This window comes from Paramisgurnus dabryanus, chromosome 11, assembly GCF_030506205.2.
Source record: "Paramisgurnus dabryanus chromosome 11, PD_genome_1.1, whole genome shotgun sequence".
Taxonomy (NCBI): Eukaryota; Metazoa; Chordata; class Actinopteri; order Cypriniformes; family Cobitidae; genus Paramisgurnus; species Paramisgurnus dabryanus.
Window position 1 is genome coordinate 15,750,565 of NC_133347.1, and position 12,394 is coordinate 15,762,958.

Consider the following 12,394-nt stretch of genomic DNA (forward strand, 5'->3'; position numbering starts at 1 on the left):
ACACTGCTCCACTTTCACTCTCCACCCAAACGGCGGCCATTCAGCATCTGTTGGGTGCGCGCATCAGGGTCGAGCCCAGTGCGGAGAAACCTCGGCAGAGTGCGCGTCGCTGTGAACGAGCGGCTCCGTTACAGGACCACTGACTTTGAAAGTTGACTGTTTCATCTTTCATCATTACGGCAACAGGTAAGCACCTGGTTAAATTTGTTTAAAAAAAAAACATAGTCCACTTAAACGCTTCTATTCTATTTCTTCATAATATGAAATATTGTATGAAATTAATTGCACTATATTAATTAAGTGCGTGAGACTTGAAAATAAACATTTTCTGGCTGAGTGAACTATGTGTTTGATGGAGTATATTTGTTTCATAAAAAATAATATTTTAGGAAGGGACATTTTCTGGGTTAATTTAACCTAATGGTTGGATTTGTCTATATATTTTACTCAACAATTACCTCAGCATTTTTGGGAAATTATAACCTCATCTCTTCGTTAAACATGTTTAAATACATAATCATAACATAGCAACATTAAACTTTTAGAGCATGAAACATCTAAACGCGCGTCCTGTCGTGCAGTGATAAATTGAGAACTGTGGCTGTGTATCTGTCAGTGCTGTCCTCGATTCTTCATCGACCCAAATACATTTGGCAGGTCGACGCATTGGCAGCTCTCCTGGCGGTCACACAGTCCCGCAGTACGGCTTTATTTTCCTCCTGTCATCAGAGTTTTTTCAACCGTCGACCCAACGCATTTCAAAGCGTCCGTGCGCGCGTTCAGGACATCCAGTGTTTCCTCTACAGCTCCCCTGACGTCAGCGGCTGTCATTGAAAACAATCCGGTCGCCGCGTCAGATGAATGAAACGAACGGAATGCACGCGATAGCCACTTGCCTGTTAGCCGCAGCTGTTTCTTATTGGTACAGCGATGTGATCCTGACTGCACTCCGTTATTTTACTGCAGACTCGAGCCTCGGCGGGGACATGCCGGAACCTGAGGGAACCCGCCGATCACCGCAAGGTGTCCCCTACACCGACCTACCACACATCGTCAATGCCGACGGACTGTACTTGTTCTGCCATTACTGGGAGCCCGACGGTCCACCGAAGTAAGTGCTTATTTTTGATGTGCAGTTGTACATAAAGAGAGATTAGCCTCTTGGGATAAAGGAAACAGTCCGGTAGAGAGCAGGACATAGGGCTGGTAAACATTAAAGGGATAGGTCACTCAATAATAAAAATTGGCTGTTCATATTTACTCACTCTCAGGCCAACTAAAATATATTTGACACTGTTTCTTTAGTAGAACCATAAAGAAGATTTTAAACTTAAATCGTGGTCAATGGTTATTCATAAAATGAATCCCCAGGGAGAGACATATTTGCATTTCTGTATTTAGCACATATGTTTTTTTCTGTATATCGGCAGGGAGTATATCGGTGAGCCATCCTTTACCTACTTTCTATCCATTTTTTAAAGGGCATACTTTTCATTCCAGACTCTAAACAATTGCTTCAACATTTTACATGGTTCGTATACCATAAACTTTAGCAGTAAGTTGGATGTGGTTTCTGTTGTTTCCTCTTTATCAGACTACAAATGGTCAGCACTCTTACATGATGTCTCTGTTGAGACTCAGGAAAGAGAGGAAGTTTTTAAAATCATGTGAATAACTGGTTTTATATCTTGCTTGCAGCTGCAATAGTTTTACATTGATTTACATAAATTCTATTTAGATAATTTACATTTTACCATTTATGCATTTGGCAGGTGCTTTATCCAAAGCGATTTACAATGATGTTACCTTTTATCAGTATGTGTCTTCTTTGTAAACAAACCCCATGACCGTATGCGTTGCTAACGTAATTTCTATGAAGTGAGCTATAGAAACACTGCTATTCATTTTTTAGAGACATTTGTCACCACACAGTCCTGAATGACTCAAGGGCCCAATCAGTGTCCAGTTCTCCCTGGGGCTGCCCTGTTTTTTTTAAATCTTTGGAATTGAAGTCTTAACCCCCCTGCCTATGGCCCCTAATGGCCACATATGCACATAAACATATTCCCACAGTATGCATCTGCTATACGATTTTACTCTATATGTCATGTGTTTGAGTGTTTTACTTTAATAATAGGTCATCTGGTTCCTGAGCATGGGATTTTGATAGAGTCTTACACAGTCACTCAGACAGGCAGTGTGTATTTAAAGTTGCATATTTGTGTGTGTGTTTAAGAGTGAAACCCTAACGTCCAATGCCTATGGTTTGCCATCAGGTACTCACCCTGAAGAGGCCGTAGTGCAGCCCAGGGAGCGTGTCGTTACCATAGCTACCACCACCTCTTAGGCTAATTATGATTGTGCACAAGTGTTTGTGTAAATGTGTGCATATATAAGAGTGTATATGTGTAAATGCACACCTGTACATGTGCATATTTAGTAGTTAAGGAGTGAACCAGTAAACCACAGGCAGTGCAATTCTCAGTTAAAGGCAATAAAACTGCAGTTATTTTTGGTTTGGCATCAGTTAGATCTAATATCTCCCATGTGACTGAATCGGAAGGATTCGGAGCAGCGAACTTGAAAGCTAATGCAGTGATGAGACATACTCATGAGTGCACCCAGGAGAGATGTTTATTTCAAACACATGAAAAAAAGCCACCAGGATCCTCCAGTTCTGCACTTTGTCATTCTGTTTATAGTGAAATATTTAGCCTGCGTTTGATCTCTGGAAAGTGATCGCTTGAATGTTTACTGCCTGTTTATAACTTATTAAGAAACAGTCAGTCTAAACTCATCTTAAGCATAAGCTGCATGAAAATTTCTTCACTCTTAAGTATAATGATATGAAAATAACAGCTTAGTATATACAGGTTTATGTAGTACACATATTTTTATCCTGCTCATATTTAAAACACATTTTATAGAACGTAGTTTATTATTTTATACAGTCTGGATTACTGTCAGGTGACATCCCTGCCAAACCAACCTTTGAAAGTAAATACGAACATAGGAAAGTTGTCTGTAGGAATTTGAACCTTTGGGGAAAAGGAAAGCTATGTCCGACAAGAACAGTTTCAGCTAAAAATACATTTTTGTCAGCAAATTCACCAGTCCGAAGCCTATATAAACATACAGCAGATCTGCTCTGCTCACACAGTAGTACAGACATCATTTCGCACTGTCTATTTACAGTCTTTTCACATACATGTCCAGTGCTGATGCTGCGACATTAGCAGAGACACAAGAAGTGGGTGAAAGTTGAAAAGACCACAGTAGCTCATTGTATGACCCCCGTAATGATTGACAGATCGCTCAATAGATAATCTGTGCATTAAACCCCAGAAAAATGGCACACACACAGTCCGCAGGCTAAATTGGGTCTTACTGGGTCAAACTTGAGTTTATGACATTTCGAGGAAAATTCCTTTAGCATACTTGGATATTTATACTTTGCAATGTCAAACAGCACACACACACACACACACACACATGCTTATAGTGTTTAATTTTTAAACTAACTCTAATCTGTCCTTTATACTTATTTGTACTTTTTTCTTTGAAATCCCAAAAACACACCAGCAAAAACGAACAGCAGTCTGTTTCTCTGCTTTGACAGAGTTCAAAGACTAAAGCTGTTTGATCTGAGGACTATCACAACCACACACATGTATTTACACACATCTTGTTACTGTTAACAGGTCAATTGAGTTCCTTCAGTGCATTTAGTTTGCCAAGTGTCAAGTGTATGAGAGAGAGAGAGAGCGAGAGAGAGAGAGAGAGAGAGAGAGAGAGAGAGAGAGAGAGAGATTGAACAAGTAAAACGTATTTGCATATTTTGCAGATGGTAGTAAGTACACTTAAGCCACCCAAAAATGCAAATTTTTTCATCATTTTCTTACTAAGTAGTTACGTGACTTGTCTTTTGCATGCCACAATGTTAGGCCGAATGTTATGGGACTGACAACCTAAGTCCCTTACACTGTATGAAAAAAGCATGAACAGCATTCTTGGGTGAATATTTTTGGGTATACAATCACTTTAAGGATTTTACTCGCTGTCAGTCGCCCATAGCCGTCCTCTGAATATGTGCAGCCATTATACATTTACAAAGACTCTTTTTGTCACTGATGCAGGCTGCATGGAGGTCCACGCATTGGCAGAAGTTTGGGCCTAATAATTCTCTTTGTCTTTTTCTCTTTTCATTTTCACTGTGTATGCCACAAATTATGTAATTTGTAATTCTGGTGTGTGTGCATGTCTGTATTTGTCATTAACATGGTTGCTTCTTTCTGTCAGGGCATTGGTGTTTGTTGCCCATGGAGCAGGAGAGCATTGTGGGGGATATGCCGACATTGCTCACAGTCTGACCCAACATGGCATGCTGGTGTTCGCCCACGACCATGGTGAGTGGCAGACTACTGATCAAATGACTCGCATCATCCAGTCGCAGATTTGTTGGGTAGCAACAGTGCTGCAATGTTTTGGGTGTTGTATGAGGGCGTGTTTTATATGGGTGTATTGGATTGTAAAAAAATATATTTACTCCCAAATTCCTAGTAGTTCGACCACCCTGTATTCCTGTCATTTATAACAGATGTTTATTACAAAGCAGAAATAACTTATAAAATGTAACAAGTATATATTATAGAAAAGAGCAGGTGCTATGTGTACAGAATAGTGAAGACATTTTTGTGGCAGTGCCATGGTAACTCAGTATGATTCATACAGAGAAACAGCAATCTGCCTTGTTATGAGCAATTGGGTTTGTGTGATTTGACTGTCTGGAGTTTGACTGGGAGTAATTGGCTCTATTGAAATACATCAAACAGAAACCATTGCGCACCCAGTTTCTCTCTCTCTCTCTCTCTCTCTCTCTCTCTCTCTCTCTCTCTCTCTCTCTCTCTCTCTCTCTCTCTCTCGCTCTCGCTCTCGCTCTCTCACTTTCTTAATCTTTTTATGAATCTCTTCTTATCTCATATCTCATCTGAGCTAAACAGTATCTCTATTAGTGCAGCGTGCCATTTGAATGTGTATGTGTGAATTCATATTAACACTACTTGCCTTTAGTGTTCTACTCTAATAATTTGTTATTAGATTAATGTTAGTTGTGTCCTTTCTCAGTTGGTCATGGGAAGAGTGAAGGTGAGAGAATGATTATTAAAAACTTCCAGACTTACATCAGAGACTCCCTTCAACACATCGACATCGTAAAGGGGCGTTACCCGAACTTGCCGGTCTTCATTGTTGGCCACTCAATGGTAAGATACATTTAAAGTCCTGCCTTCAAAAGCAGGCCTCCATTTTTTTATTCCATCTTTTCTGTCTGTGCAATGCTGTAAAATACTACTTTTCTGCCTTCATGTGTTTATGTGTGCAAGCATGCCGGCCAACATTTATATTTACATTTTCCTACATTAGTATTAACATTCTTCCTAAGAAGAAATTTGCAAATGTTAATAGCTCAGGAGTGCTAGGAAACTTCCATACTAATAGTTACAGTTTAATTCTGACTGTTCAAAGCTAACCAAAAACTGTTGATGAAATGAGCAAACATTGTTATTTTAATCTGTAAGTGATTCATAGGGTGGAGACCACATGTTTAATTTTATTTCCAATGTTCAGTTCACTTTGGAATTCTTCACTTTTGTTTTTAGTCAACAGCTTTTAATTGAACATGCCTAATGCCTAAAAGATGTTCAATACTTGTGATGCATGTGTGTTTGTTGGGGGATTGGTATATGTGGTTTACGGGGAATAGTGTATAATGACATGTTAATTATGCTATAAACATGGTTTATTGTCCCCGTGAATGGAACGTCTTAAAACCATACTAAATGCTACATTTTCATAGATAAAGGTTTTTGTGATAGTTGGGGTTAGGGACTGGGGAATGTTAGGGAAAGAGAATATACAGTTTGTACAGTAGAAAATGCAAACCACATATGCCAACGTGTGTGTGTGTGTGTGTGTGTGTGTGCGTGCGTGCGTGCTTGCGTGCGTGCGTGTGTGTGCAAGGAAATTTGAGATTACCCAGGACCAATACGGTGAACTTGATTTCACCAAGTAAGATTTGATCCTGGATCAACGCCATTGTTCAGATCGAAGGATTAGGATAAGGGTGTATGTTAGACTTAGGTTTAGGATTGGGTTAATTCTAAGAAAGGATGTGTTCATTTTAACACATGGTTTTGTGTTATTCAATTTAATATATTATGTGTCACTTCGTGTTGATTTTGAGTTCAAATAAATTAAATGGACAACACAAGATGTGTTAAAACAACACACAGTGTGTTGTTTCCAAAAATAACACAGGGATGTGTTAAGTTAAGGACAACACATTAGATGTGTTATTTTAGCATATTTGTTTTAAGAGTGTAATACTACCCATAATGCACCTCTCCAGTTTCTGCAGAGGAGATTCTCAATCCAAATAATGAGACGTCTTTCTAGTTTCTGCTGCCTTCTTCTCTCTCTCTCTCTCTCTCTCTCTCTCTCTCTCTCTCTCTCTCACTCGCTATCTCTGAACTAGTTTCAGGCTGGTTATGTAATCACACTCATAGGTTTTGAAGAAGTTACCATAACAATGCAGTCTGTAGTTCCCATAGAACTGACTGTGAGGAATCTGTGTGTGTTTGTGATGACATACACTTACCACAAATTCTCCGTGTAATAGTTTTACACATAATTGTGTTTTGGTCTGTTTATTTGTTTGTGAGTCATTTGACTCTCAGTTACTCCCAGGGATGGAAAATTTTACATAAAAAGCAGTTGTCTTATATAATGTTTTTGTGTATTTGGTTTTGTTGATCTAGATGAAGTGTGTGTTTGTATGTCCAGACTGAATATGATGGTGTTTGTGTGTGCATAATTTAAAACAGTCTCTTAATGGAGTCTTTTGGAAATGTGGTGGGAACTGTTCTTTAATCTCTCCGCCTCTTTCAGAAAAACTGGCCTATTCTCCACTCATGAATATTCATAAGGTTTATAGTATAACAGAAGATGAAGAAACCAGAGGAACTGAGCAGAAAATAATCAGAGGCTACTTCCTTAAACTGACCAGTGTTGGGAAACTATATTTTTGTTAAAATGTCAAACTATATACTTTCATCCATTCATGTGACTGACAATTTGTTTAAGGACATGACCAGTGTTCAAAACAATGTTTTAAATATTTTTAACAAATAATATATTACTTTAAAAAAACATGCAGTAGAGCATTGTGGTAGCACTGCAAAGGTCATTGGTTCGATCCCAGGAACAGACAAACCAATAAAAATCTATAGCTTGAATGCTCAAAAAATGTCTTTTTGGATAAAAGCATCTGCCAAATATAAAAGTAAATGTTTGTGTCATTACAGGGAGGGGCCATTTCTATTCTGACTGCTTGTGAGAGGCCGCAGGACTTTGCAGGTGTGGTTCTTATCGCCCCCATGGTTCAAATGAATGCTGAGTCTGCTACTCCCTTCAAGGTAAAGACTAACACACAAAACTAAACACAATCCAGTGACATTCTTCCTAGATGTTTAATGTTCAACATTCTTCCCAGTGTTCGACTTCTAACAAAGAAGTGCAGGGATGACATATTTTTGTAGGCACAACCCAGAAAGGTAGTTTTTTTGCACTTCCGGTTCTTTCGTCCCAAAGTAGTCAATACGTTTTTTGAATTGGGTGTTGGTTAAATGCCTTAAATAAGATCTTGGGTAAACACAAATCGTCATGCGTGACCTTACAGCGTGATTGCGCATTACGTGAGGTTGCGCTGGCGCATCACACGGCTAGTGCAAGACGAGAAGTTATGGTTTAAAGTTGCATTTTTTTCTTGCCGAAAATGACAATCGTTTTGCTAGATAAGACCTTTATGCCTCGTTTGGGATTGTTTAGAGACCTTTGAAGCTGCGTTGAAACTGCAATTTTTATTGCATTTAAACTGTAAACTGTTGAGGTCCAATAAAGTCTATTAAAGAAAAATCTTGAAATGTTTTCCTCAAAAATGTCACTTCTTCTCGACTGAACAAAGAAAGACATCAATATTTTGGATGATATGGGGGTGAGGAAATTATCTGGATTTTATTTTAAGAAAGTGGGGTAATCCTTTAACGCAGTGTTCTTCACATTCAACCCTGGAGAGCCGGTGCCCTGCAGAGTTTAGCTCCAACCTTGATCAAACACACCTGAGCAAGCTAATCAATGTCTTCATGATCTCTAGAAAATCATAGGTACGTTTGTTTGAATAAGGTTGGAGATAAACTTTGCAGGGCACCGGCTCTTCAGGGTTGGATGTGAAAAACTCTGCTTTAACGTCATCATATCTCAAAAACAATTTGTCAAGAGATCCTCCTAAAAATTACACAGTGTGTCTTTAATTGACAAAATGTGTAAGTATCACAACTCTGATGTGTAAACTCTAAAGGGAGAGTGGCGCAATTGTGTCTCTGGGGCTGATTAAAAAACACTTGCCGAATAGAGCAATGAAAACAACATCTTTTTCTTCTTTTCCGTTTATGCTACGAACCCCTTCCTGAAGGAAGCTTAACTGCTGTCTGGAATTTACCCTATCTCTCACAACTGCCAGTCAGATCTGCTGCCCCCTGCTGTTCGAGCTAATGAATTAACAATAGCTTTCAAATATCAGTTTTTCCAATAACAGCAGCAGTTCTTTTTGTCATGACTGCAGCTCTTTTTGTTCGATCAATATATTTAGTTTGGTGTATAATTCAAGCGTATGTGCAAAAAACAAAATAACTATGCTATTTAAACCAATTGGCCTTAAAGCTGAAATGGATGTGCCCTCGAGTTCACAGGTGTGGTTGCAAAGTCATAACAGGTGTAGTTAATCACATAGATATGTTTACTTAGTTTGACAACCAGAAATTGTCTAAATACTTGTCTTCAATTATGAACTGTATTGTTTACTGTTTGATCACTTTAAACAAACTTGTTCTTACTAAAAAACCATACAATCACAGTTGTGCATTTTAAGTGTGGCTTAAATGTCAAAATACACTTTAGTGCCACTGTTAATTACACAAATATAAAGATTATAAAAGTAAACACTGGTTAAGAGAATGTTATGTATTAGTAATCTCTGGTTGCATTATGCTTTATTTAATCCTATGACATGCATGCTTTTCGCAAATGTAAAAAAAATGATCTCTAAACTGCAATTAATTATGCACAGTAATGTGTCTAATGCTTGAAAAAGTTTTGTTCCTTCTGTTAAACTGAAAATGTCTCTGTCCATTGTCCATCTTTACAGATTTTTGTGGCTAAAATTTTAAACCGGTTGGCTCCAAAGCTCCCTCTCGGCAGAATTGAATCAAGATGGGTTTCACGGGATCCCAAACAGGTGAAAGATGTTTTGTAGAAATCTGACGTGTGTGTGGGTGTGTGTGTGTAAAGCATATTTCACACTGAGAGTATGTGTTTTAATAGGCTCAAGTACGTAATCCTGTAGAGATGTTTATAATGTTTACTGATTAAACAATATTTACACAGTAAACCTATTCTTTCAGAGTGACGCATGTGCATAGCGATACAATGAATGGAATTTTTCTTCAGGGTTCAGCCCAGTTATTGTCACACAAACATCTGTTGCCTTACATTACAGCATTACACAAAATGGCTTTTTGCCATTTATAATGTCTGTGCAAATCTAAATTATAATCTTGAACACTGAGTAAAACCAAATGTGTGAATTCTTTTGTAGGCGGAGGCATATGACACCGATGAGTTAAATTATCACGGAGGCGTGCGCGTCTCGTTTGGGATGCAGTTGATGGATGCGGCGGATCGCATTGAGAGAGAACTGCCTAACATCACATGGCCCTTCTTTCTTCTTCATGGCGATGCTGACAATATTTGTGACATAAAAGGTTCTTATCTAATGTATAATGTGGCCAAGAGCACTGATAAAAAACTGAAGGTAAATCAAATGTGCACGCACACACACACACACAAACAAAATGTACTATCCATTTCACATGTGTATATATTGTACAACAAATTTGCTAAAACAATGCATAAGACATTAGAACAGGATTGGGGAGTCCTGGTGGGCCACTGTCCTGCAGAGTTTAATTCCAACCCTTATTAAACACACCTGAAAAATCTAATCAAAGTCTGAAATGCAGTTGTGTTTGATTAGGGTTGGAACTTAACTTTGCAGGGCAGTGGCCCTCCAGGACCCATGATTTCCCACCCCTGCATTAAAATATAAACCAATCAGATATAATGAAGCTGTGGGGAGTCAGGGATCATTTTTATGAAAACCACTTTATATTAGCTATTAATAAAAAAAACATCTCTGGGATTGAACTATTGAACAATAAAGTTGTCATCCACTATATGACAATTTTCACCACACATTTTACATACCTAGGGCAGAATTATAGCTCAGAGTTATGTGTTCCTGTAGTTGAGTTGGTAGAGCCTTGTGTTAGCATTGCAAAAGTTCATAGGTTCGATCCCCAGGGAACACTTTGGATAAAAGCTTTGCCAAATGCATGGATCCAAATGTAAATATACTTTTGGTATGTCTACCACCAGTAAATAACTAAAGCCAATTCCAGCAAAGCACTTTGCAGATTTTATACTATTTTATAATAAAATAATATACCTCTCACTCCATACATACACATATGCTTGAATGTACAGTGCCTTCCCAGTGTGCTTGCTAACCCACAGATCTGTGTTTGTGCATCTGTGATGAACAGGTATATGAAGGAGCTTACCACGCCCTACATCACGACTTACCCGAAACAAGTGAATCCGTCTTGAAGGAGGTGAGCGCTTGGATTCTGGAGAGGCTGCCTACTCCCAATGGGCCTTAGCTGTCGATCACTACATGCACATTTGCCTAAAACCCACCCACTGTACTGAAAAAAGGGATGTCTGACTGCACTGCATGCCAGCAAAACTACACTCATTATGATTCATCTAGGAGAAGAGGTCATTGGTAGGTGAACTTTAACCCTAAAGCTCTGTAAAGAATTAGTGTGGTGAAGTTAGGGTTCTGTGAAGGTTTGTTTTGAGACAGTCACCCGTACTTCAAAGGCATCAGCACTGCAGGGCATTACTCATGTGTCAACATAGCAATCATAATGAGGAAAATAATGAACCCAGTTAGCTCTCTTGCGTGTTGCCACGGTTATTGAACACAGCTGCAGTTTGCTCTTTGCCATGTTCAGGGCTCATTAGAGATGCAGTGCTGCCCCTGCTGGACAACAGCAACATTACATTCTGCTTTGAGCTCAGTTACCAAGGCAACTTAAAGATTTATTGCCTATGCATTGGCAGAAAAACAAATTGAATCTAAAGAGATGGTAATGTGTTGTCCTTAATGTCTGCCAGGCAACTTTAGCACTGCACTAACAGAGATTAAACAGACTATCTCTGACTATCTCTATGCAGGGGTTACTGATTCCCACACAAGAGAGTATAAAAAGGCTTATGAGTTTCTTTTTGTGGTTTGACTGTTTAAATAGACTGTTCCACTTCTTATTAAATCATAGCTGTTACTTCCTTATGGGATACCCATTCTTTTATTGTCCATGGTTTGGACGGCTCTATTACTTACTGAAACTAAAATAGTTACTGTTAAAATTGTAATATGTTCACAATAGCTTTTGTGACCTCAGGGTTAAAGAGAGCTCAGCCAGGGTGCTCATGGGGGTTTGTAGCTATAATAAACATTCAATTGTAAACGGTCAGTCTTTCATACCAGCTTAACATTTAAGGCGTCTGAGAATTGTTCTGATTCAGACAAAAGGGGTTTTTGTTACTTTGCCTGCGATGATTAGAGGCATTTTATCGATGAATGTGAATCAATAAAGTTTTTTTTATTCCTGAACTTGGCACATTTGTAATAGAAGAAACACAGCAAGTATTGTTAAAATTTTGTATATTGTCAATGAGCCATGAAGAATAACACTAATATCTGTGATTTGAGTGCATTAATGGTATGTCTAGCACAATATTGTACATACATCGTGGAAGGAAAATGTATGTAGATAGAAGTGATATAGTTTGGATATTTGTTTTATATGTCATAAGTTTTATTAAGGAAGTCTTGCTTTCACAAATTAGATTTACAATCTCATCTCAGATGTAGATGTCAAATATGCTGTTATTTGGTTGTATAAAACATGCATAACATATAAAGATAATTTATATAACAAGGCAACTAAATCTTTATAGTGATTTTCTGTGACTTTGACTGTTTTTCTAACTGTTGTAAAAATAGGAGCACTGTGAATGAAGGTGTGAGTATTCCAATGTTCTTAAAGGTAATGACTTTTACATTACGCAATAATGCATTATTACATTAAGATTTATGTATGTATACCTCTCATAAAGTTGCGCTGTTCTAGCACATAGCTCTAAAATTACAAAG

General features: G+C 38.3%; 1 protein-coding gene across 2 annotated transcripts; it reads left to right on the forward strand.

Moving 5' to 3' along the window:
* mgll (monoglyceride lipase) lies at positions 1-12,123 on the forward strand. 2 transcript variants are annotated; one of them, XM_065247106.2, is made up of 8 exons: positions 1-186; positions 967-1,111; positions 4,300-4,406; positions 5,125-5,261; positions 7,362-7,472; positions 9,260-9,349; positions 9,710-9,925; positions 10,716-12,123. In XM_065247106.2, the coding sequence occupies exons 2-8, from the start codon at positions 987-989 to the stop codon at positions 10,830-10,832; spliced, it is 903 nt and encodes a 300-aa protein (XP_065103178.1). In that variant the 5' UTR covers positions 1-186; positions 967-986; the 3' UTR covers positions 10,833-12,123. The 2 variants fall into 2 exon arrangements, with proteins under 2 accessions (XP_065103178.1, XP_065103177.1); XM_065247105.2 differs by lacking the exon at positions 1-186 and having other exon boundaries at positions 472-1,111.
* Positions 12,124-12,394: the final 271 nt, after the last annotated feature.